Consider the following 26,833-nt stretch of genomic DNA (forward strand, 5'->3'; position numbering starts at 1 on the left):
TACGATGGTCTGGGCCGGAATTAAATGAGGCCCATTAACCCCGGCCCTAGACGGCCCCAGCACAACACCCTGATCCCCAACACCCTTAGCGAAGGGCCTACGAAGTTTAAGAGGTACCAGCATTTGTGCCCCCGGCGGCACACGCACTGTTTTTACGACGAACGCCGGTACCGTCGCGAACGCCGTCCGAGTCGCTACAGGGGAAGGCAGGAACGCCATACGTCGCCCCGACGGAAGCTCAATGCATCCTTGGTCGATCAAAATACGAATTGGCATCCTGCCCAAGAAGTCCGTCCCCAGCAGGCACGGAACTGCCAGTGAGGAGGAGACAAAAATCGGCCCCGACAATTTGATGTCCCCGATAGAAATTTGCGCTCGAATCTGTCCCACGATGCCGAGAGAGCCCCCGTTAGCGGCATAGAAAGGGACATTAACCGGTAGCAAAGGACGGCTCTGCACCGGTAGAATATTGTAAATTAGTTCCGAAATAATTGTCGCCGATGCCCCTGTATCGACTATGATGCGTACCTCCACCCCATCAATGTAACCGACCACGGCCGACGATCCCGACGCCGCGGCCACCACGCGATGGGCCAACACGGACCACCGCTCGGGCTCGATTTGAGTCCCCGCAGTGATCCGCGCCGGTCCATCGCAGCGCCCCACCGGCCCCCCGTTCGTTACGGTGCGAGAGTGTGCGACAGGTGGGTGCGTTGGCCAAACATGTGAGGTGCCGCGACTCGCCGGATCATGGTGCTGGAGCTTGGGAGGAGGAAGAGGAGGGCCGGCGTCCTGTCGAGGCGTCGTCCCCCGCTGTCGAGGAGAACGGCACCCCGAGGCGACATGGCCCCGGATGCCGCAGTTGAAGCACCGCGGGAGCGCCGATGGAGACGATGGACGGTTGAAACGCCTCGGCCCGTCCCGACCCGGCCGCGCCCCCGTCGTCTGTTGCCGTCGATGGTCGACGGCATAAAGTTCTTCTGACGGAAGGGTGGCTGCAGCCACCGCACGCCCAGCCGATGCCCTGTTTGCCTTTCGCCGCTGCTGCAGAAGGTTGGCGTGGAGGAGTCGCGCAGCCTGGAGGGAGGTCATTTCTGCATCCCCTTGTGCGATGACGACGATGTCGAGGTCGTCCGCCAAGAGGAGGATCTTCTCCGCGACCATTGCGTCCACGCCGTCGTCGTCCATGCGGGGAAAGGCTGTTTTTGCCAGCGCCAGAAGACTTGTCCGGAAAGCCAGAGGCGACTCTTTTTCACCCCGCCTGCGATCGTAGAACTGCTGACGGCATTCGGCTGAAGGTCCATAGACCCCGGCCAGCAGCTGTAGCGCCATTGGTAGTGTAGCCCGCTTCTCTTTTGGCGCCGACGTGAGTGCGGCGAGCGCGTCCCCATCGAGGAGCGCCGGCAGCGCGCAAAGGGCCTCCTCGTCGGACCACCGCGCCATCTCCTGATGGGCGAGGAAGCGTCGCCGGAAGCCGCCCCAGTCACCCTCCGCACCGATGAATTCCTTCAGCGGGGGCAGCCTTTGGTGAAGCGCAGCGGTCGATGTGGACTCCCGCAGGTTGCTTTCACCTCCCTTTGGCGGTGCCTCGGCGCGACTGGCCGATGGCATCGCCTGTCGCGGCAGCGATGACGCATCCTTCGGCTGCGATGACGCTGCAGCCCCGGCGACGGCGATGTCGGAGCCGATGTCTAAGCTGGCCACGCCCCGAACAGCCGCGGCGTCCATGGCGGGAAATTCAAATTGTGAAGTCGCTGAAATGGCGGGAAAGTGCTCCGGCCGCCGGTTCTCCTCGCCCTGCGGTGGACCACCAGCCCCCAACCGCGTAATGCCTTCCAGTGTGGCGGCAGCGGCATAAAGTAGCTCCGCCAGCCGTTCGTGAGCCAGTCGTAGTGCATCTGGCTGCGGCCCCTCTCCATGCTGACGTCCCGGTGAGAAGGCGCCAGGCTCCGGCTGCACCCCATCTTGTTGCTCTGTCTCGGGCTCGGCGATCTCCGCGGCGTCCTCCTCTTGTGGTACCCTGGTCCGAGCTGTATGGCGCGTTTCCATTTTTACCACTTCTGACGCCAGATGAAGTACCCGTCGAGGACGCTTGACAACGGAGTTGAGGCACACGTATATTTATTTAACAAGTTGCCAGTACAGGACAGCCCTAGAGGGGGTAGCGGCCCCCTCACCCGTATAACTCAGGGAATACCCCTAGCTATCCATAGCCTATCCCCTGAGTCCTCCACTAAGAGCTAGGGGAGGCTGTCTGGCCCGACACTGGTAATCGGGCTCGGTACCCGGAGTCCCAGAGCACTGGCTCTGGTTCACGGGACCACGCCACTGGCTCGAGCCTGATCCCGTGGGGCCCTGATAAGGGCGGCGATCAGGGGGAGTCCAGGGCTCTAGCTACGACGTCTTCCGACTTCTTAGCTTAACTATAACATAACTGACTAAGCCCATATAACGACCCCTTTTTATACCCAACCCTCCTTGAGGGGTGGGGCCCCGGGGGATCGTAACGCCGAACCAGCCCCCCCCCAGGGTGTCTGGCTCGGACGTCGCAGAGGGCATCTCCCTGTGCACACACGTAGCCCCGCCCACTGTGTTTCTTTCCCATAGGCTGCCATGCATAACGGCCCTCTCTCCAACATCCCTACACTATTTTTACCAGCTAAGTAAGGATCCACTGAGATTATATCGCCTAAGACCGACGTTAGGCTCAAATTATTGGCCTGACCTTAACCCTAAACCTCCATACGAAGTTGTGCAGCCCCCCTGCCACTGCTCCTCTCTCTCCATCCCCCGCAGTGGTGAGATGTGAACTACTTCGCCTCGTACGCAGGAGGTCATGGGTTCGATCCCGATCCCGACCCTGCTGCTATATATTTAGAGTTTGCGTGTCTCTCTCCGTGGTTGTGTGGATTTTCTCCGAGTCCTGTCCGCATTTAGAATCAACATTCGTTGAGCTATCATTTGTGATAGCCAGGTTGCTTCTCAAAAATAGCTTCGTAGCTCAGTGGGCCTTACCTGGTAAAATAAAAAATAAAAGGTTTTATAGTTTAGTTTTACATTCATGTCCCCTTCCCCCCCTGACCTTTCATACATTATCTCTCGCGTTATCATCCTGATCCCAACTTACCCCCCTCCGCACCCCCTCTGCCTCCCCCCTTCCCCCACACCACCCCACCATTCCTCCGCCGGCCCCCCCTCCCAAGGTAACGGACGCTGCGAGTGCGGCAAGTGCGAGTGCTTCAGCAACTTCACGGGCAGCAGCTGCGACTGCTCGTTGGACGCGCGCTCCTGCATCGGCCGCAACGGCGAGATGTGCTCGGGCCGCGGCAACTGCACCTGCGGCACGTGCACCTGCACCGACCCCAAGTACCAGGGGCCCAAGTGCGAGCACTGTCCCTCGTGCCCGGACGCGTGCGAGCTGCACAAGTAAGTGGGTCGCCTGTGTGCGACTGCGGCGACGAATGCCGACGCCGGAGAATATAACTTCATTCTAGATTTGAAGCTTTCGTGACTGCAAGTATTCATATTCTTAGGTTTTTTTCGGTAAAGTCACGTAGGTAAAAAATCAAAATTAATAAAAGTGAAAATAAAAATAAAATAAAAATCACGACGTTTCGGAGGCAACACAAGCTTCCGTCTTCAGGTGGAACCGTCACAGCACGCTTGCTGTAATCAAATAAATGAGAGATTCCAAGGGATACTACCCCGTATATATACTGGTTTAGGGGAGGGGGATGGTAAGGTGCGGCTTGAGACTACGTCTAGTCTACATAACTTTTATTAATTTAGATTTTTTACCTACGTGACTTTACCGAAAAAACCTAAGAATATGAATATAACTTCACACTGCCCCGAATGTAGATTTGAATCGTAATACTGTAATCATTTAAATGCATAATGCGCCGCGCAGTGTTTGCATGCTCTTGTCAAGAGAGAACGACTCGAGAGGCGCGATGAGGAACCGCAGACGAGCGGCAATGCAGGCGCCAACGATTGCCCAAGCTCTATATGGGAGCCACGGTGGCAAGATGTTAACTACCTTACCTGGTATACAGGACGTCGTGGGTTCAATCCCAACCCTGATGCCTGGATATTTGGAGTTTGCATGTTATCCTTGTGGTGGCGGGATTTTTCTCCGTGTCCTCCAGTTTTTCCCCACCACATTTAGAAACGTGCACTTCGAATATTTGGCTGCTTTAAATGTCCACGTAATAAGCCACTTTGTTGAGCTGTCATTTGCGACCCGGTTTCTTCTGAAAAAGCGCTCGTTAGCTCAGTGGGTTTTACCTGGTAAAGTAAATATTGTTTTAGTTTGCAGCAGTGTTCACTAATTTCCATAGGTGGGCCACCTTTGCCGATAAGGGCCACCAATTTTTAAACCATTGGGTTTGACAGCATGATGGGGGTGTTTTCACTTTTGTGCATTGTCGGGGGACCACACGTCAGTGGGGTCACACTAAAGGCCACCAGGGGCCGCCAGCGGCCCGCGGGCCTTGTCAAGTTTAGAGGCTCGCGGTCCCAGCTCCTAATCTACGACGCCGTTCCGCAGGGACTGCGCGGAGTGCAAGGCCTTCCAAACGGGGCCCAAAAAGGAGACATGCGACAAGTGCGAGTTCGAGGTGAAGAAGGTGGAGGAGATGGAGAAGCGGGAGAGCACGGAGCACACGGCCTTCTGCAAGGTGAAGAACGAGGAGGACTGCTGGTTCTACTTCAACTTCACGTACGCCAAGAGCGACGCCGAGGTCTACGTGCAGACCAAAGTCGGTACGTTTCCCCGCCGCCACGGTTGGCGGCCGCCTGCATTGTCCACGGCGTTGCGTTGTTACCACCGATGTTGTCGGTGTCGATTGTCATCGTTGTTATTATCGTCGTTTTTATCACCGTTGTTGTTTTTATCACCGTTGTTTTTGCCATCGTTGTCATCACCGTTTTAACAAAAAAAATTTGTCGCAATTGTTGTCATTATAATCGTCATTTTCATCGTTGTCGTCGTCATCATGGTGTGCAGCAAAGAGCTGCACACCATGATGACGGTTGGCGGCCGCCTGCATTGTCCACGGCGTTGCGTTGTTACCACCGATGTCATCGGTGTCGATTGTCATCGTTGCAGCAAAGAGCAGCGCAGCAACATCTGTCGTTGTGTTCTATTTCCAGGCTCCCACGTCTGTCCCCTGCCTTCAGCTCGCAATGACCAGCAAAATATTTGGGGCCTTCATCCAGTTGTGACATTGGCCCCCTTTTAGCTCCGTGTTTTAGTTTTCTAGGCTGGGCGCCTCGGGTTAAATAGTTATTGCTTCGTTGGCCACTTCCGTAAATGAGCGTTGAGCATTTGGGAGGAAACTGGTAACGCCCGGAGAGAAAGCCAATGCAGTTTAACACCTAGAAGACTTTCGCGACCAATATCATCCATTGTACAGATTTTTTTTCTGGGTTAGATCGCGTCAATAGTATTGTGGAGAAAGAAAGCCAATGCACACGCGCGAGGAGATAACCCTCGAATGCACTTCGCTGATGGATTCAATGATCCATTGCCGCGGTGCCATCTCCCGGTCACGTCGCTAAGCACGAATGGCTGTTTCCGCTCGGTAACGTTTCTAGCGACCCTGGGCAGACGGCCCCGTCGCCCAGAGGTCGCAACCGGGTACCCGTACCCTACCCGATACCCGGCTACCCGTACCCGGCCGGGTACGTGTAAGGGTACCCGTTTGCGACCCTGGTACGGCCAGGTACGGGTACGGGTAGGCCGTGAGTCACTGGTGAGTAACCGTTTGTCACTCATTTCCCAACGTCTTGTCTCTTCTCACAATTCAAGTTCCTAGAATCAACCCACCCGCGCCTGCAACATGGTTTCATCCCAGAGGTCGCAATCGGGTACCCGTACCCTACACGATACCCGGCCGGGTACGGGTAGCCGGGTATCGGGTAGGGTACGGGTACCCGTTTGCGACCCTGGTGCGGCCGGGTACGGGTACGGAATCAAAACCCGTTTGCGACCTCTGCCGTCGCCGCTGTGCGCCGTGCAGTTTGTGACGACGAAGCTGGCGCTCGCTGCGCTCCGCACTGAGCAGAACTGGCAGGTGCCCAGAGAGGGGGGGGGAAACATTTTCTAGGCGGCGTGAACGGATCGCTTGGATACAACGAAAATCAATCGGCTCGACCTACTTATGCGCGATGAAAATTATCCGTTTGCCCGAAATGTCACCTACGTATATATAGTTTTCCCCCTTCTTAAGGCCCCAGTATTGTTTGAAGAATGTGAGCGTTTTTTTTTGTTCATTGTGCTTGTGCACAACCGCCAATGCAGCGGCAGCGCCAAATGATTTGTTCACTTTTCCTGCAGTGATTTTGTTTCGCAAAAGTAATTTGCTGACCGTGGTGTGCACAGCAACGGGGTTGGGAAGCTGCTGGCATGAGTGGCTGGGCAGCGCGCTCTGCTATTTCGGTTAACTGGGTTCTATTCCAGATCCATGCCTGAGCAGTGTTCTTTGATTTTTGATTCTAGCAACCCCTACAGCAGATTTTTTTTTTAAGCCTGCTGATGGGCCCCAAAAGGTCGAAACTGGTCCAGTTCTGAGGACGACGGCTGCTTGCGTTGTGGCCGAAACGTCGTGAGAATTATATTTTATTATGTGTTATTTTTATTATTTTATTATTTCCCTTCTACGTGACTTTACCGAAAGAACCAAGAAGACTGGTCCAGATCTTACCCGCTTAAATAGAAAGCTGCTGGAAAACGAGCATTGGCCCAACAGTACTTCTGTGTGCCACCCATTGCTTGTTTGAGGACAGAATCATTGTTCCATGATCATCATCAGCCGTCGCTAACACACAAATGAATTAAGGTCTCCCTAAACCGCCACCATCACTCACAATCCTGCGACATGTATTTGTTTATATGTTTGCTCATTCATTGAGACTATACGACACTGCAGAATGACAGTGGCAGCCAGAGGGAATGGGTGAGCTTCATTGCACGTCCACTGAGCAGATGGAGAGACGAGATAAACTATGAACTATTGTTTTCTTTTGCCAGGTAAGGCCCCACTGAGCTGCTATATCGCTCTTTTTAAGTTGATATCTGCCACGTACTCGAAAGACAACATTTTTACGTGCCCACTCGTCATCATGCACTACCCCATTGTCGTCGCAGAGTGCCCCGAGGAGCCCAACATCATCGCCATCATCGCGGGCGTGGTGGCGGGCATCGTGCTCATCGGCCTTGCGCTGCTGCTCATCTGGAAGCTGCTCATGATCATCCACGACCGGCGCGAGTTCGCCAAGTTCGAGAAGGACCGCATGAACGCCAAGTGGGACACGGTGAGACGGCCATGCGCGGGCACGGGGGGGTGGGGGGGGGGGGGCTATTGGCCCCGTCCCACCGCCCGGCGTGGCAGGATTAGGGGCCAGGTTCGGGTTGAGGTGAGGGTTCGAGACTTGAGGCAGCGCTGGTGTTCGGGTGAGGGTTACGGATAGAGTAAGAACTTGAGTTCGGGCTAGAGTTATCATACAGAGTAGAGACAGGACTAAGGTTAGGGCACTCGCGCCGTACCCTTAATTGGCCGTGCCATTCGACGCGTCCTTTAATTCACCACTTTACTGTGGCAGCGTCACTTGGGCACGCTGCCAGTGCGTCTGAAAGTCGTTTGAAAGTCTTTTTCGTTAGCGAAGCTTAAAGCCCTTGTTAGACACAGTGCCTTCACACTGGGCATGTAATGATTTGTATCTGGCGATTTGATGGAACTGTAATGATTCGGTAACATGATTCAATTCCAGAATCAATATTTTTTCATTCTTTTGTGGTGAATGTAGTGCCTCCTAGCGGCTGCTGGGTTTACATGAACCATTTACAAACAACGTATGCGAATTGCAACTTAATCGTTGCACCGTTACACGCTTAATTTAAACACAAACGAACACGTACACCTATTCGCAGACATGTGTGCGCATTTTTTTCTGTGTTTAGTTTGTCCTCCCCCCCCCCGCACCACCGATTAGCACATTTGGCTCTGTATGGTGCAAAAGAAGTTCAACGTACAAACACATTTACACGCACACATACACTTGTACACCTCCATGCACACTCCCTGTCTTGAGCTGTGTCCTCCTTTCACCAGAACCGCGTAACATTTCCATCGACTTGACTGTCTGCATTTGACCGAGCGTGGTTTCCATTCGACGCCGCGACTGCATAACGTTTCCTTGGCTCTTTCTCTCTTTTCTCCTAGCAGCAAGAAAACCCAATCTACCGCAGCCCCATAAATAATTTCAAGAACCCCAACTTTGGACGCAAAGGCGTCCCTCCCTGAACATCTTTGCTCGTAATCTTTTTATTCTTTTCCGCTCCTTTTTCCCCGCCCGCTCCCCCCATCGCCTGCGTGATCGTGGAGCGCATGTTGCATGTGGTGCATGGCGTGCTGTGCTCACTGCCCCCCCCACCCCTCCACCCCCCTCGGCATGCCCTCCTGCCCACCTCTAACCCTCAACTCTGAAACCCTTTTTAAACTTTGCCGGACTCGACGCTCGCAAGTGCTGGGTGTGGCACTACCCCTCCTGCGGTTTGGAACGTTACAGATTTGACACTTTGCGTCCGGGGCAGTGGCCTACGATGAAACTGAGTTGATGGTATTAGCCCGGTCGCTAATTACTGCACACAAAAAAAAACTGATCGCGTTACAATTTGTCCTGCACTCAATTTTCGGCAAATTCCAGCACCTGAGAATTCAAATGTCGGTTTTGACCATCACGCGACGAGCCTCGCTGTCATACGGCAGAGCAAGTGGGCAGCGCTGCCCTCTGCTGTGTGCGGAGCAGAGGGCACCCGAAGGCATTTCGGGGAGGGAGGCAGGGGGTGTGGTTCTGCGATGTCCACTAACCGTGGGGCCGTTTGTAAAAGGCAAAGGTTTGCGGTGTGGGTTGCAGTGAGAAATCCACATGGATACTTTCCGTCTCGTGACGTGACACCTAAAGCACGATCGCGATGAAATCGGGCTGAAAACGATGCGCGCGTGCTTTTGAAATGTCAAAGCGCGGGGCGAGCGTGTGCCACTTGCCTGGTAATGGAAATGCCCTGCAGTGCCACGCTGCCGAACGCCAACCGGCAACGTGTGCTGCCCATGGCGTCGCATTATCCTTGGCATGAAGCCACAGCTGTGCGTTGGAGCGTTTGCGGCAGCGTAGCTTTTAAGGTTCCTCCACTGCTGGCCACACGGAGCCCCAAGATCGGACTCTTGACTCTTAACGAGCCTCCACCACTCAGCATCTGGGATGTTCTTTAGCTGCCGTAACTGACTGTCATGTTCTGAAGGGGCCCGTGACCTCTTGTTTTATTTTATCTCGATCACCATTTTGCATCGCAGTTGTGTTCTTTGAGTCGAGGCACGAGGTGAACAAGTTAGCCATGACTTAGACTGATGCTCTGACTTAGCAAGAGTTAATTTTCACCGGTGCTAGTGTGGTTATGAGAACTTAAACTAGAATACAAAGCTATACGTTTCATTAACGGGAACATCAATTTAACTCGTAGGTTTACGTGATCCGTTTCTGAGTTGGATCGAGCGAGCATAAAGCCAACCTGTGTCGTTGACCCTCCTCCACCCAACACAGCCAAACAGTTAAAGTTGATGTTGTATTTGGCAAACCGCTTTGATTGCAAGGCAATCCACACACAATCCATACCGTTATATGTGAGACGTTTGGATAAAAATTATACCTCCACATGATTCGAGCTACAACCAAGGAGAATACTCTGAGCATCACTAGTCATGGTGACTTCATCAGTCCAGCCAAGCAGGTGGAACGAATACATCATCACCACGGGACCAAAATAGCTCCGATCTTGCATGCGACGTTGTGTAGCCAGCGTGTTTGCGTTGTCGTTAATTGTTGTTCTCTTTTGCTTTCCAGGGCGAGAATCCGATCTACAAGAGCGCCGTCACGACCGTAGTCAACCCAAGATACGAAGGGAAATAACATCTCTGCGCAATCAAGCGTTTTTTTTTTTAAATCGACATGGAAAGAACTTGATTGCTTGTTATATTTTGATAACAGAAAACGGTAAATAGTTTTGTAGTTTTTTCCTCCCAAGTATTAATGTGCCGCGTGGCAAGTCTCGATTTCTCGTCGGCAATATAACGGTTCACGGTACACGCGATGAATCGTGCGTCTAAGAACCAATTCTAACTCTTCGTTGTCGACGTCAACTATTTGGGCTTAGGGAGCCGTAGTGTAGGGAGCTTTTAAAAGAACCACCATTACCAAATTTACATTCACACATCCGAGCCGAGCCAGAACGAGGCCCTTGCGGTGCTGCTACTGGTGGTTTTCCACTGGCTAATTAGCGAGCTGAGCAGGCGCCAAACCGTGATGCGGTGGCCCCACGCCCTCTAAATCTGGCCTGGTGCCAAAAACGGCCAGGGTGGTTGGTGTGTTCGCGACGTGTCCATTGCGTACGATGTCAGGCTTGACACAGAGGTGACCGCGTCACCGCCTCGGCTGCATGCTGCATCTTCACTCGTTCGTTGCGCGCGACATCGGTCGGCGACGCTGCGAGGATGTGAGGACGCAGCGTCGCCGTTGTCCTCTTTAACAGAGCGTCTCGACTCGAATCATCATCGGCGGCGGTGGCGGCACGGCTCGACTTCCGCAGTGGGGCTGGAAAAAAACAACCTGGCGCATCCTGAGCCAAGCGGGACCCAATCGCCGCGCAGTGGAAAATCGGCGCGAGTGCCCCAACCCTGCCACGCATGCCACCGAGGATTCCCCGTAGCCGCGATGCTCGCAACGGTTAGCGCGCACGCGCGAGCGTCACTTATTATTTTTTTGTTGTTTTATGTTATCGCATCGTTGATTAGCACCCGAGGTGAGAACCCGACAGCCACTACAGATTCTAAATTGAACGAAGGAATGAAATTGTGCTTCCGAATGTGTGACACTTGCGCGATTTGCTTCGAGCGTGAATCGTCACTTCGCCGAGTGGCTCGTGCCGAAAAGTAAATAGACGTTTTTAGGAACGGTAAACCACGGTTGTGTATGCCAAGTTTTAGCGAGATTATCTCGCCATTACAAAAGCTGTGCTTTTTGTAAAGCATGATTTGTAATTAAGAGGTGTTTTAAACGTGTAACTTTTAATTAAAAAAAGCTATCTATTAAACGATTATATTTTTTGCAAGCAGTTGTTCCATGCAAGAACCATCGGTAAGCTATACAATGATACGGATTTTTTGTTTTTGATAATTTAATTTGTGCCGTCTGATGTAATAAAAACAGATATCTTGTACATTAAAAGCCAACGCCTTATAAACGATGTTCACCGTCATCGCTTAATTATATGGTATAGTAATTATACATTTATTATTGTGTTCACTTTGATGAAGTATATATGAGGGGTGATCCATTTATTGATATTCTACTAACAGGGAGAGAATACAGAGTAAACATCTTAATTCAAAGCCTCTGCAAGTCTCCCCACCAATCTGTAAACACTGATTATAAATCGACTCGTACACCTTGCCCAACATAATCAGAATCTTTATTTCGACTGGATGAATCCTATGACCTCTATGAAGCTTTTTTTCCACACATGTCCATCAAGTAAGCAAGTTACAACATAGCCAGTGTGATTTGTTCACAACGTTCACTGCTTGGCTGTATGCTAATTTCATTGATGATCACTTAAGATAGTCATAAATCAGTGGGACATCTAGAAATAACATACCTGTCAACCCCTTATCAATATCTACCCTATTACAGACCAATTCAGACCGTATTGGTCACCCCGTGCCTCTTATAAATCTCAACGTTCATCCTACAAAGGCCCATCACAAGGGAGAAACGCAAACAAATAGGCAAAAATGATGTTGGTAAACAAAAACTGTTTTATGTATTCATTTTTATAATTCGTGTTAATGATGCTACTTATCATGCTACTTACTGTCTGTGATATTGCATGCTGATGCTGCTGATTTCCTGATATGTGGATGCACATACTCATGTTTTAAATGTACAACAATAAACAACAACATTCTGAAGGGTTAAACAATACACTATAATTTGATTTGACCATATTATTATTTTTTGCCCGTATTGAAACGGATGTACGCCGTATGGACGCAAATACTCAATTTCCCCGTACAAGAATACGGGGTAAACCGTGTGGGTTGACGGGTATGAAATAAGATCACCCCCCCCCCCCACCCTGTTAATTTTATATGGGAGGCTTTCACCACCAATGTGACGATTAATAATTGCCTTTTTTTGCACGAAATCGTTAAAAAAAGTGTCATAAACCCTCCTCCAATCAATTAAAGTGTCACGTGGACAAACGTTGCCGCTTTTGTTGCAGCTTGGGCAGCGTTAGCCACCGATGTTGTTGTTTGAAGAGAATCAAAGATCACACGGCGTTTCAATCGATAACGACGTTTTGCGGGATGTTTATCTGGCATCATCAGGTTAGCAGCTCGGATACCGAGCTGTTTAATCTGTTTTAGGGTATGCTCGTGTCAGACATGAATACAAAACTTGAATGTTATCCATAACGAAATCAGAAAAATAAAAGATTAGAAAAATCATGCATAAGGCATGGAATGTGTGGGTTTACTCTCCGACACACCGGTGTGCTGTACTAGTAACTAATTGGCATGTTCTGTTTACATGACAAACCTTACTAATTGGCTTTGTCGGGTGGTGGCGAGTCTAACGACATTTATTTGATCTAACCCAAAAAAATCTTTATAGATATTTGTCGCGAAAGCCTACTACGTGTTAAACTGCCTTTTTAACGTTTTCCTATCGGAGGCGTTTAATAAGTCGTACAGAAGCCAAGGGGTAGCAGCTGTCGGGCAAAAATGCGTTTGCTTATTGCCAAATACTTCAGTTATTTTAGTTTTGCTCTGGCTTTGGTCTCCCAAGTTTTGGGCAGTCCCTTTCATCAATTATAGGGAGCTCTCCTCTGGGCTGAGCCCCAAATATCAACGCAACATTGGATCCCAAGTTTCATTTTGGATCACCTTCGCGAGAGTTGTTGCATGTTCCCGTTACAAAAGCGAATGCACAAATGCGTTTTTCAGCCTTAGTTTGAATGCATAAAAAATATTCTCTCTTTTTCAACGGTTTTACTTGATTCCTCTGTTTGTCGTGGTCAAATCTTGTAATCAAAATTTCGTCCACTTCCCGTTGTCCATTCAATTCCACATTTTGCACACGTACTCACATCCGGTGACATTGCATGCCTGTATCAAAATCGGCATCAATCAATTAATTCGCTACTTTAAAGAAATTCACATTTTGTATGGACGCCTTATTATTTACTCGGACCCTGGGAACCCCCGGACCTGACGTACTTCTAAGGGCCGGACCGAGTGGGCCAGTGGCCCGGGACCCCGAGGACCTTGGATGGGTCGGGTCAGCGAGCCTCCCCTAGGTCCACCTGGCCGGAGGGCTGATATAGAGGAAGTAATCCCAGTGCTTAGGACACGCGAGCCCGGAGGCTATACCTCCCCAGGGTATCGAGTGGAAGGGGCCGATACCCCTTTGTGTCAGGGACCTTGTGTTACCGTTACAGTTATTATAAATAAACGTGTTGCCTCCAGAGAAGACTGGGTCTCCATCTTTGCACGACACTTGTTTCGTCTTTCAATCGAGACCAAGAATCCGTGCGGAAATCTCCCAATGCAGTGCACTCCATTGTATCAGAAAGAGGCGACAGCGAGCGAGAAAAAAAACATGAATTGTCTCCATGGAATCCATATTTTCTCAGCAACGTCCAAATCAACCAACACAACATGGCCAGCAGTTAAGTCTTGCGCTGCGTGTATGTGATTCATGCATAGAAACTGACAGATTCATTGACACACGCACAGGGGAAATACACCGCGTGAAATATCTCCAAAGTTATTTGACTGAGCTTCAGGATCCACATCAAGATTAAATTATGCCTAAAGTCAACGTATTATAGAATGTCAAGCGATTTCCCAAGGCGTTTTTAAATTGTAAACTCAATTAAACAACGCGGTTGTTTCTGATGGTAGCATGCTGACCATGTGGAAAACATTTTTATAAGCGAATTCACAATTTCAACCCGTAAAAAATGTTGGAGATATAAAAAGGAGCATGACAGTTTTAACAAGAGTCAGTCAATTTCACCAGTTCAGAGTATTTGGCTGCTATAAATGTCCACGTGACGAACCACTTTGTTGAGCTGTCATTTGTGGCCAGGTCGCTTCTGACAAAGAGCTATAACGCTCAGTGGGCCTTACCTGGTAACAGACAAAACACATGGCACTTCGTGTGTAGTGGGGGTCGAGTGGCGGGTAACTCACGCCTCTTCAGCAGAGGTCGCAAACGGGTTTTGATTCCTTACCCGTACCCGGCCGCACCAGGGTCGCAAATGGGTACCCGTATCCGTACCCGGCCGGGTACGGGTAGCCGTTCCCTACCCGTACCCTACCCAAAATGAGTGACAAACGGCTACTCACCAGTGACTCACGGCCTACCCGTACCCGTGCCCGGCCGCACCAGGGTCGCAAACGGCTACCCGTACCCGGCCGGGTACCCGTACCCGGCCGGGTACGGGTAGCCGGGTATCGGGTAGGGTACGGGTATCGGGTACCCGGTTGCGACCTCTGCTCTTCAGTGATGTTGGGCTTGCGTAGAAGAGTCCACTTAATCACCCCATACCGTGTCTGTCTATAGCTCCTGGTGGAGAGGCTCCGTCTGCCAGCAGCGGCGTGAGCAGGCAATTGCAGGGCTGCACCTTTACCTCTTTAACTTTACCATGTGAAAAATGTTTACTTTTTTCCGAAATGAAAATCAGTTGTTTTTTTAGCGCATTCACTCTTGATCGGCTGAACGTGTGTGCAAGCGAAGTAAAATAGACACGCTCGTAATGTGTTGTGGCGGAGATGTAGTTTACAAAATTATATGAACACCTACATATCTCGATTTAAAGCTTTCGTGACTGCAGGGATTCATCTTCTTGGTTCTTTCGGTAAAGTCACGTAGAAGGGAATTAATAAAATAATAAAAATAAACATAATAAAATAATTCTCACGACGTTTCGGCCACAACGCAAGCAGCCGTCTTCAGGTGAAGACCTGGTCTGTCGGGGAGACAGAGTCTGACGCTGTCTCCCCGACAGAATTATTTTATTATGTTTTATTTTTATTATTTTATTATTTCCCTTCTACGTGACTTTACCGAAAGAACCAAGAAGACCTACATATCTGTTCTGTGTCTCCACGTAACAATCGGGTATTTTACTAGTCCATCCACACACTGGGGTCTTTGCACACCGGTCCAGGATTTTCTTGACTAAATAAATACTGCGCGATGGTGCTTGGTCCGGGGGTTGAGCAGATGGTTAGCGTATCACGCAAAAAAAAGCAAACTGGAAAGGAATGTCAGAATAGGTTTTACCTTTTATTTGCAACTCGCCTTTAGCCCGTCTAAGGACGACGGGTGTATTGCAGTAAATCTGAAACTTGTAAGCGAAAAGCAGACCGCGACGTGATATATTAATTGCATCAATTCGCGTGCAATTTGTAAGGGCGTGGTGACACAGACTTATTTAATTTAAAGGTTATCATCCCTTGTTCATTACGACGTCCTTTTTACTTCGATGTCTCAACAGCGTGACGGAGATCACGTGACGTGAGGCTTCTGCCTTTGTAGCGAGGGTTGTCAGTTGACGTCGAGGAGGGGGGAGGAGGCGCCTCGCCCCCCCCCCCATGTGGAGTGACGTCAGCCGCTAATTATTATTAATGAGGGGGGCTGGCCGACGTGGAGTGACGTCACCTGCTCATGATTATTAATGAGGGGGGCTGGCCGACGTGGCGTGACGTCACGCGCGGGACACACAGACATGTTTGGCTCATTATAGCAGTAAATAAAACAGGTGTTAAGATATTCTTAGGGTCTTTCGGTAAAGTCAACCTACCTACGTGACTTTACCGAAAGACCCAAAGAATATAAATTCCTGCAGTCACGAAAGCTTTAAGTCAAGGTGTTAAGATGTTAAAACACCAAACAGAAACTTATTGCAAGAAATCCTGTCCGCATTAACCACACAGTACTTGTGGTGAACATGGAAACAAAAGACACGCTCTGACAGTATATGATGCATTGCCTTTGAAACTGATTGGTCCACTCCAGAGACAGCTTTCTTTAGAGACTCGTCTCAAACAGTGTTAGACCAGAGGACGCCAAAAGGCAGACAGCCCAATAAAGGTCCCATATTATTCAAGCAAACTGAGTTTAGATTCCAGGCACGGATCAGCCTGGTGAAGTATGATCAAACAGCCAAACAAACCCCCATGGGCCAACACAGCACGCTTAGATCACCTTCATCCAGCAGTGGATTGACATCGGGCTAAGCATCATGATTGTGATCACTTTTATCATTATTATTTCCCTTCTAAGTGACTTTACCGAAAGAACCAAGAATATGAATCCCTGCAGTCACGAAAGCTTTAAATCAAAACTTTTATCATTATTGGTGTGGAAACCAATGCGCTGATGGACTCTGTAATATGTGGAGATAGAAGCGTGGATTTTTATTTATTTATTTTCTAAATAATTGCTGTATGGTAAAGAAAACATAAATGTTACCCGTAGTTATACTCGGATGTCGTTGTAAATTAGCTGGGGACTCGGATGTTTGTGAACATTGAAGTACCTAAATTGCTTTGCTGCATATTTCATCACAGAGACTGTAAGAGTGTGTCCATGCTCTTCCTGTCCTCACGGCAATAAAACAGTTGGGCCACAGATTGTCATTGCACTCAGAGTGAGAGCGTCGTTTAAACGTGTGCAGGTTTGAATAAAGGTTTCATCACAGGGGGAAAAGATAAATATTTACATTGTATTTGAGCAGTATGCAAGTTTGCCTCCATACCTAATGAAGCACACGGCCCACTCCCACCCCGCCCCTGTGATTCAAAGATAGAGGCGCAACCCCCCCTGCAATGTCTTGCACACACCACTGCTGGCAGACGGGCCTCAACGAGAGGGGAGCTCTTGAGAACCCATCCAGACCTTCTTGGTTCTTTCCGTAAATTCACGTAGAAGGGACTACGTGACTTTACCGAAAGAACCAAGAAGATGAATCCCTGCAGTCACGAAAGCTTTAAATCGAAATTTAACCCATCCAGAGTGCTTTGGCTCACTCATTGAAGCTGCCCAGACACCGTTCAAGAGGTGGAAGCACCCACGCGTCACTTCACCGACTGTGCTGTCAGACGTTTGACAAGCGGCACCCCCCCCACCCCCATTGAATCAATTGGCACTCCGAGAGATAGAACCGGTGACCTCTGGATTGCAAGCCCGGTGTGCTGACCATTGAAACCATGGGAAACATTTAATCTCAATTGGCTCGTATGCGGATGGATTCAATGCTATTTGTTTATTATTACACGCGTTTTAATAACTCACTCTTGTCTGTTGTTGTTGTCGTTGTTGTATTCTCAAATCTTGTAACTCGGGTTTTACCCACTTCCCAATGTGATATCGACTGCAAACTTGGTATACTTATGTCATACTGATGACAATACTATATTCTATCATAAAAAATAAACATATTTTAAAACATTATTGTTATATGTTATGTTTCGGCTTGGGTCTAATTGTCCATGATAAACTGACGTTGGCTGTAAATTGACCACAGCCCCCCCCCCCCCACTACGTTACGGCAAGCCTCGGGGCAACTTCCTGGAGTCGTGGAGTTCTTCCATTACTAATACGGTACATTTCATTAAAGCGTGTTTTTAAAAAAAGTTTTTAAATATTACTTATTTATTGCGGTGATGTAACCGACTTTATCACATGCATTGCATCACAATCATTTTCCGAGACTGCCTATCCTTGGGATAATTTCTCCTCGAGTAACCCGGGTTGCCACTTGACGATACCTCCATTACCTTACCCCACGCACCAATATTGACTCACCTGCACGTAACTGTTGGTAGGGCATTGAGATTTCTTTCCATTGCAACGGTGCATAGTGTGTGTGTGTGGGGGGGGGGGGTTATACTTGCTCTGAAAGGTGTGGCTTTCCATTGTTAACGCCGCGGTTTTATTTAGTTTTGAGAAAATGTGATTGGCATGTGTGCATTTGCACCAACCAGTTCGCATGACGCAATCGTTTGCCAGCTGCTTGTGCCTTCCTTACAGCTTCACGTTGGTGAAACTTGCCGCTCTCGTTTCCATTGCGACTCATCGAATCGAATGCAAGTGTCAATTTTCCGCGTTTGGCCAACAATGAAAAGGCATTTCTTTTGATAATTGGTTTGTACCCTTCTATCTGGAAACAAAACTGACACCTTTTTTTACAAGGAGTCATGTTTGCATAGACCACAATACTTGCAGCCATAATGCAAACAAAAAACACAACTCTGATAATATATGCACTGTCCTTGAAGTTGATTGGTCCACACCCGAGACAGCTTTCCTTAGAGCCTAGTCTCACATGTGTTGGACCAGATGACGCCAGTTTTGTTGCCAGATAGAAGGGTAAAAAAACAATCATCATATATTTTACTGGAAAATTAGGTTCCAATGGTGGCATTTCTTCTGTCAAGCTTTCGCCACGCACTACTGCGGGAGGGGGTGGGCGGAGATGTGGCGAACAGCAGAGGACTGGGTAGGGCACTGCGGTGTGGCCGTAGGGGCGCCACGGTGGCTAGGAGATGTTAACTACCTCGCCTGGTATGCAGGAGTTTCATGGGTTCGATCCCGACCCTGACGCCTGCTGTATATTTGGAGTTTGCATGTGTTTCTTTCGTAGGGGCGCTACGTTGGCTAGGAGATGTTAACTACCTCTCCTGGTATGCAGGAGGTTCATGGGTTCGATCCCGACCCTGACGCCTGCTTTATATTTGGAGTTTGCATGTGTTTCTTTCGTAGGGGCGCTACGGTGGCTAGGAAATGTTAACTACCTCTCCTGGTATGCAGGAGGTTCATGGGTTCGATCCCGACCCTGACGCCTGCTGTATATTTGGAGTTTGCATGTGTCTCTCTCCCGGCGGTCGCGTGTATTTTTCTCCAGGTCCTCCGATTTTTCCCCTTTACACATTTAGAATCAGCATCACGCGTTTAGAGTATTTGGTTGATAAGCCACTTCGTTGAGCTATCCATTTGTGGCCACGGCTCGCTTTTGAAAAAGAAAGCCTTGTGGAATAAAAAAAGTTTAGTTTACTTTAATCTGAATTAAATTCCCGGCCACGGTTAACGTTAGTTGGTGGCGAGTTATTTATGTCACCTGGTCCTTGGTTGCTCCTTTGCTCAGCCTGCACCGGTCAGCGTTGAGTAAAGTATATGGTCAAGTAACCCGTGTGACCGCTGGCCGTCGTGTTTTCGAGTCGTGCACAAGTTCCCAGCACGTGGGGCGAAACGTCGGACATCGTGCCGAATGACAAAGCGGGCACAACGTGAGGCCACGCGTCGCAGAGCGAGCAATCCCCCCCCCCCCCCCCCAACAGTGGCTGAACAGAATCAGCATCTGGAGGAATCCGATGAGCTATGAAGCTCTTTCTTTCACAGATGCTCAGTACGGGGCGAATTTAGTGAGTTATAACAGCAAACGATACCAAAACAAACGATAGTGTAAAATAGACACAATGGAAAGCAAGCCGGTCGCTTGTTATAATAATAAATAAAACATAATTTTATTTCGATTTAAAGCTTTCGTGACTGCAGGGATTCATCTTCTTGGTTATTTCGGTAAAGTCACGTAGAATGGAAATAATAAAATAAATAAAACGTCTTCTTTTTATTATTTTATTATTTTCATTCTACATGACTTTACCGAAAGAACCAAGAAGATGAAGATAATTTTATTATAGAAGTCCCATTTATCAATATTGGGCAAGGCAGCAAAAACAACAACAAAAAACGGCACCAAACCACACCAAGACAACACACGGGCGGCAGTTCCTCAATAAAATGGCACGTTAACATTGAGGGCTCAACGTTGTTATCAATAACAAAAAAAACCTATTAAATGGCAGCGTTTAATAAACAGGGACGTGTGTGTTCAAGGATTGCTGCCTATTTGTTTCTTGGCAAGCTTGACTAAAAGGGAGTGTGGGGTTAGAGGGAAATACCGATTCCTGAAATATTTTCCACGCGAAAAAGAACTTTGATTCACAAAGAGAAATGCTTCCAAGTATTCGTTAAAAGGCTTACCTCCTTCTGTGTGCGTGAGAGAGAAAGAGGACTTAGTGCGCGGCATGAAGTGTAAAGCTGCCTTTGTGCAAATCGCAACGCCAAATGCGAAAACGGGGGAAACTGTGTATCTGTGCCATTTCGTTGCACCTTGTTGAAGTCGGAAGACAACAGTGGTGTCTCTTGTTCCTTTAGTGCAAGCGTCGAGTTTTTTGTTTTAAATAACTAAATAAATCCACATAATGCATTTTGTTGAGAGCCATGCCCGCTGGCAGGGAAACCATTTAAACGGTCTCTCCAAATGTCCCGAACCCGCACCCCCCGCGCGCCCCTTTCATCTGCATACGTTTAGGTGGCGAGATGTTAACTACCTCGCCTGGTATGCAGGAGGTCGTGGGTTCGATACCTGACGACGCCTGTATACTGTTTTTTGGAGTTTGCATGTTGACTCTCCCCGTGGTCGCGGGGATTTTTCTTCGGGTCCTCCAAGGTCCCCCCCCCCCTCCACCATGTAGAAAGCACGCGTTTAGAGTATTTGGAGTGCTGCTATACATTTGCAACTGATAAGCCGCTTCCTTGAGCTATCCTTTGTGGCCAGGTCGATTCTAAAAAGAGGCTACTACATAGCTCAGCGAGGCCTTTCCTGCTGAAGTAAAACAAAACGGCACCAATAAAAAGGCGCTTTGCTTTGACAGAGTGAAAGAATGGCCCAGCTTATGGGAGATGTTGAGTGGGTGGGTTGGGTGTATTCAGTTTTACAATACATGGATGTGGACGGCTTTGAGCGAATAACGGCGAGAGCACGATCGATACGGGAATATTTTGTGAAGCGTCACAACTCTTGCACGGTGCCTTCGGTGCGTAACGATTCGGCTCAGCGCATGTTCACACGAGTGTTCTCTTTCTCCACCAAATCTCTCCGCTGCCACTTTTTTTGTTGTTGTAAAAATAAGTAATATTTAAAAAAACTTTTTGAAAAACACGCTTGATTGAAATGTACCGTACTAGTCATGGAAGAACTCCACAACTCCAGGTAGTGGCCCCGAAGCTTGCCATAACGTAAGGGACAATTACAGCCAACGTCAAGTTGAACGTGGACAATTAGACCCAAGCCGAAACATAACATATAAAAAAGATTGTTTAGTTTTTGTTTTTATGTTAGAATATAGTATTGTCATCAGTATGACCTAAGTATACCAAGTGTGTAGTCGATACCACATTGGGTAGTGGGTAAAAACCGAGTTACAAGATTTGAGGATACAACGACAATGACAACAACGACAGACAAAGTGAGTTAATAGAAAGCGTGTAATAAAAAAATAAAATCACGCATAACAAAACGAATACATTTTCGCGCGTGCGTGGATTCTCTCGTTTTTGTGCCGTCACGCGCAAACGACCGCGTTGGGAGGAGATGAGAAGCAGGCAAATTGGTACGTGACATGGTCGCCTCTGGATAACAAGGCGAGCACTTTTCGCACTGGCTTTTTTTTATCGGCCAAGTTTGTGCATCTCTTCGATAAATGTGGCCGGTTTTCTAGAAGCGTAGTCCCTAACAGCAAAGCCAACTTTACAATCAAAATATTGTTTATATTGGGTCATATTCACGAGGGTTTTAAAGCGAGACGCTTGCTACAGACAGATAGACGGACAGATAATTAATTCGCGCTTGCAAAACTTTGTTGAAAAATCAATCAATAATAATAACAAAAGCTCCACGCGATGAATTGGTTCGAACATTCCCAGCAAGGCCACGACTTGACTTAAACTCGGGGAGTAAGGGGGGGGGGTGCTTGCATTGGCAGCCAAATAAATGTCACATCAAGTGCCTCACCGCAAACGCGATTTAACATCGGCTCAACAGTTGTGTAAGAATAGATTTGACACTTTCTGGCAATATAACAGGAGGTATTAAGATGTTCAAACACCAAATAGAAACCTTCTTGCAAGGAATCAAGTTCGCATTAACCCCAGACGGTACTTGTGGTGAACATGCAAACAAAAATGCTCTGATCATAGATGGGCATTGTCTTTGAACCTGATTGGCCTACACCAGAGAGAGCTTTCTTCATTAGGGCCTAGTCACACCAGAGAACAACGCCAACAAGGCGAACAGTACAAGGACAATGACACTATTAGAGCATTTATAGCTCGGGGTGAGCAGCTACAAAATGGGATACCTTTTGCCACTAACACATTCCTGCGGAGGGAGCTGGTAGGAACGTTGTGTTGCTCGGTCAATGGCCAGGGTCAACGGCGGCGTGGTGTATTCCGCAAATATGCCCGACTGTGAGGGCGGGCACAAGCCGGCGTGAGTAGGTTAAACGTTGAGTTTTATAAGGACACCACGGGGTGACCAGCCCCTCCCCACCCAGCCCACCCCTCCCACCCCCCACCCAGCCCCACCCTCCCCACACAGCCCCTCCCCACCCTCCCCACCCAGCCCTTCCCCACCTTCCCCTCCCAACCCAGCCCCACCCAGCCCCTCCCCACCCTCCCCACCCAGCCTCTCCCCACACCTCCCCACCCAGCCTCTCCCTGCACGACGGACGGACGGACACAATAATCCCCTGTGGGCTGGTGTAACCAGGAGGTTCCTACCAGTATCAAAAGTTGTGTGTTTGTGACTCCTTCTCGTCGATGAAACCCGAGTGCCCCTGTGATGTTGTGGTATCAAACCGAACTAGGTGGAGACTTCCTACAGCTACTTTATGGCTCTTGAGATGGAGAGGGGTGGCTTCAGTAGTCACTGGGGCAGTGCTGCTGTCATTTTATTGGGTGCCCTGTACTCACTGGGTGGTGCAATAACAATATAACGGCGGGGGTTTTTTTTTGGGTGTAATTCCCCGCATTCCTTTTGCGGTGTTGTTTCATGTTGACGCTTCCAGTTACGCGTTGGGCTGGATCAGTGCGGCAAAAAAAAAGTAAAGTTGAATGTACTGTACGGGTCCGTTCGCTTTGGCGAACGTTTACTCCGAACATGCGATAGTTTAAGAGTTTACGTGCTGGCCAGAGTCATTGTTATGCATGTAGAACTTCTTCCGCACCGTACGTAGCCATTCGTGCTAATTGGGGGTGCTAATCGAATGTGGTAGATGCATGACGATTGCCATGATTATCATGATGAAACTATGCACAATTTGTCATCATCGCTATCATCATCATCATACACACTCTATCATCATCCATAGTCCTTTCAATCAATATATATCATCATCCATCTATGCATCCACATACTCATTTAGCTGCCCTTAGCCATAAATACATCTGCCCACATCATTATTCATCTTTACACAATCCATCATCCTTATCATCTATCCATCATCAATACACAAGCCATCTGTACACAATACAGCATCATCCACGTCTCCATCCATCCAAGAGAACCATCATCTCACTGGTCGGTAATATGCAAAACTGTGCTTGGTTCAGGGCGATCAGCAGTGGGTCTACCGACTCTACCATCGAAATGTGGAATTTCCACCGATGACTCAGAACCACCGAATGAAGATTGTCGTCGATCAATGCTCATCGCTCATTCCCCTCTGCTGCTCCCATCGTCTGAGGCTCGCCCTTCCCCGAGTCGTCCGCGGTGTCCACTCCCTGCGCCTGTTCGCACCTCCGATTAGCACGGTTGGCTACGTATGGTGCGACAGAAGTTCAACAAAAACACTGCCAATAGCCTAACACTGCCCACAGACTCAACACTGCACCTCCGATTAGCACGATTGTCTACGTACGGTGCGAAAGAAGTTCAACAAACACACTGCCAATAGCCTAACACTGCCCACAGACTCAACACTGCACCTCCGATTAGCACGGTTGGCTACGTACGGTGCGAAAGAAGTTCAACATACGTACGTTCAACCCCTGATTTAAGACCTGGATATGACTAACTGACTCTCTCTCTATAAAACAAATATTCACACTCTTTCAGTACTGGGTCTTGAGATGCGGCCGCCTTATTTTTAAATGCTGTGCAAATGCACATTATATTGTAACATCGTAACACTCGGCGGGAGAAGGTAGATATAGCCTGTTGTGCTTTCCCTATTTTCACAATACCCTTTTGTGCAAATCTATAGCCTACGTCCACCGCACCCCTCTCATTATCAGCACCGCGTGTGTTATCGTGCAGAGCTTTGACAAAGACACCCAGTGTCAAATGAATAAACAGCTCTTTGTGTACGAACCAGTTGACTGCCTTATGAGCTGCGTCGCGTGTGTCAGCAGTGGGCAAAGGGCTGCCTCCCTGGTGAAACGGTCAGCAGACTGGACATGGGGTCGCCGATTCGATTCGATCGAACCGGGTACGAGAGCTGCAACAAATGAGCGCGTTTTTTTTACACGCTTTTATTTAACTCACTCTGTCTGTTGTTGTTGTCGTTGTTGTTGTATCCTCAAATCTTGTAACTCAATTTTAACCCACTTCCCAATGTGGTATCGACTGCAAACGTTCTATACTTATGTCATACTATGACAATACTATATTATATCATAAAAATATATATTTTTTTAAACATTATTTTTAATGTTATGTTTCGGCTTGGGTCTAATTGTCCACGGTCAACTGACGTTGGCTGTAAGTGACCATTGTCCCTTACGTTATGGCAAGCTTCTGGGCCACTTCCAAAATAGTGAATAATATTGGTCGCGAAGGCCTACGCGTTAAACCAGAAATTTCACATTTTACACTGTGACGTCGAAGCGCCCCCCCCCCCAAAAAAAAAACACGAGGCCCGGGTCGGTCGCCTCGATTCGTCGTGCTCTCGGGACTGGGGGCACGGAATCGTCAGCTCGGCCGGATTGATTCTCGCCCCTCCCTCCCTCGTGCTGGGAAAATCGACGTTTGGCTCCTAGTTTGATGACGTACGTACGTTGAACTTCCTTTGCACCGTACGTAGCCAGCCGTGTTAATCGAAGGTGCGTGGGTGGGGTGGGGTACTGCTTTTAAAGGACAGAATCGTGAGATGAGCGGTAATCTCAGCCAGCTATTCCGGCTTTACGCACCTGGGCGCTATTGTATTAAAACTCTCGTTTGTGCCTTGATGCTTAATAATAATAATGGATAAGTCAAACTCAGCTTCCAGCTTCAAGACAACCGCGGATGAAAGTATACATGCTGGCTTTCATCAGCACTACCCTCCCCCTACCCTCCACTGTCTCGTAATCCCTGCACCTCAGACCCCCCCGTCCGACGAAGATGTAAAACTCCCTGCCGCCAAAATAACAGGGGCTCATCTTGAAGGCAGAGGCTCACGTCCCTTCCAGCCGCTCATTCCATCCCTACCCCCAACAAACTCAACATTACTTCCCTGAATGCGAACGGCCTCAATCACCCGGTCAAGAGACAGAGGGAGGAGGGACTGACTCTCTACAGGTTATTTCAGGTGACCCATCTCTCCCATCTGAAACGTGGGCGGCATTGGGGTTTTCCACTCCACGCACAAAGCCTCCAATGGTGGAGGGGTGGCAATTCTAGTGCACATGAATGTCAGGTTCATGCGCCTCTCCCAACGCTCAGATCTCATGGGCCGATACATCCCGAATGTTCACAAACCCCACGATCAGGTCAACTCCCACTTGCTGACAACACATCACTAAACTCTTGCAACAGAATTACGGCATCGCAGGCGGCGACTGGAATGTTGCAGAAAAAAGTACGGCTGGGTAAATCCCACCACAGCAAGACGGGCACCCTGAACTCCAAAAGAGACCTCACATGGAATTAAAATCCCAGCTTTCATCAACTGCAGCCTCAACTGCTGTACGTTATTGTCAGCACACAGCACTCGGAGGCAAGCAATACTTTCTTTAGTCACTAAAACATTTACTTTTCCACCGAAGGGATAGGGCGACTAGTTAGCACTGTTTATTTTGCTGTCTTCCAGCAAATGAAATATATAATTGTCCTATCCACATATGTCCATCATTTTTGGGAATGGCATTTCCCCTAACTCTTAAAGAGGACTCCGTTGACCGTTAATAAAGACATTCAATACTCTTAGCTAAAGCCTCTTTTACAGCTGTATAAACCCAAGTGACCCACTTGCAACATTTCAATATTAAACCAATGGCTCTTAAGGAGATATATGCCGCTAAGTAAAATTTTGCATATTCAATCAGTAAAAAAACCTTGAATTAGCCTCGACGTTTGGGCATGAAGTCAACACATAAGGCTGCGAATCTTATGTAAAAGGTACGTGCTAATATTTGTTTAAAAATATTAACGATAATTTATAACTTTGAAAGTACCTCTTTAAGAGCCAGTTTAAATAGTGTGCCACATTTGCCAATACAGTACATGAAATAGTTTTTCACCATATGGCGCTTACTTTTAAGGATGCTTCCTGCTCATAGTTGAATGTTCAATCAATGAAGTAAACAGGATGATAGATTATACCAGATTCTTTCTGAGTAAACCCCTTACACTCCATTGCAACAGTTTAAATGCTCTTATGAATTATTTTCTTATTGCATTCAATGAATTAGGTATAGAATCAATTATGTTTGTTGAACTGAATCCTCCTTAAGGCCTCGCCCTTCGTCACAATTAGCTACAATCAATCCACTGCCGAACGCAGGCCAATGTAAAAAAAAAACTCCTTAATAACCACTTCTGGCATAGAGCCCCTTTTGCAAGTATTGTGACCATATGGTGCTAACTCTTAAGGATGCT

The 26,833-nt window shown here is 48.4% G+C and overlaps 1 protein-coding gene across 5 annotated transcripts in view; it reads left to right on the forward strand.

The window, feature by feature from the left end:
* The window catches only part of LOC133349689 (integrin beta-1-like), a 59,830-nt gene extending 47,264 nt beyond the window's left edge, over nucleotides 1-12,566 (forward strand). For 4 of the 5 annotated variants that reach the window (XM_061563346.1, XM_061563345.1, XM_061563347.1 and 1 more), the window contains exons 14-18: nucleotides 3,204-3,426; nucleotides 4,550-4,764; nucleotides 7,151-7,317; nucleotides 8,229-8,318; nucleotides 9,904-12,566. In XM_061563346.1, coding sequence (XP_061419330.1) covers nucleotides 3,204-3,426; nucleotides 4,550-4,764; nucleotides 7,151-7,317; nucleotides 8,229-8,306 — 683 coding nt within the window. In that variant the 3' untranslated portion in view covers nucleotides 8,307-8,318; nucleotides 9,904-12,566. The remainder of the gene's footprint in view (nucleotides 1-3,203; nucleotides 3,427-4,549; nucleotides 4,765-7,150; nucleotides 7,318-8,228; nucleotides 8,319-9,903) is intronic. The other variant, XM_061563344.1, reaches the window with a different exon arrangement.
* Nucleotides 12,567-26,833: the final 14,267 nt, after the last annotated feature.

Source organism: Lethenteron reissneri, chromosome 31 (assembly GCF_015708825.2).
Source record: "Lethenteron reissneri isolate LAM-NWPU_2019-01 chromosome 31, ASM1570882v1, whole genome shotgun sequence".
Lineage (NCBI taxonomy): Eukaryota > Metazoa > Chordata > Hyperoartia > Petromyzontiformes > Petromyzontidae > Lethenteron > Lethenteron reissneri.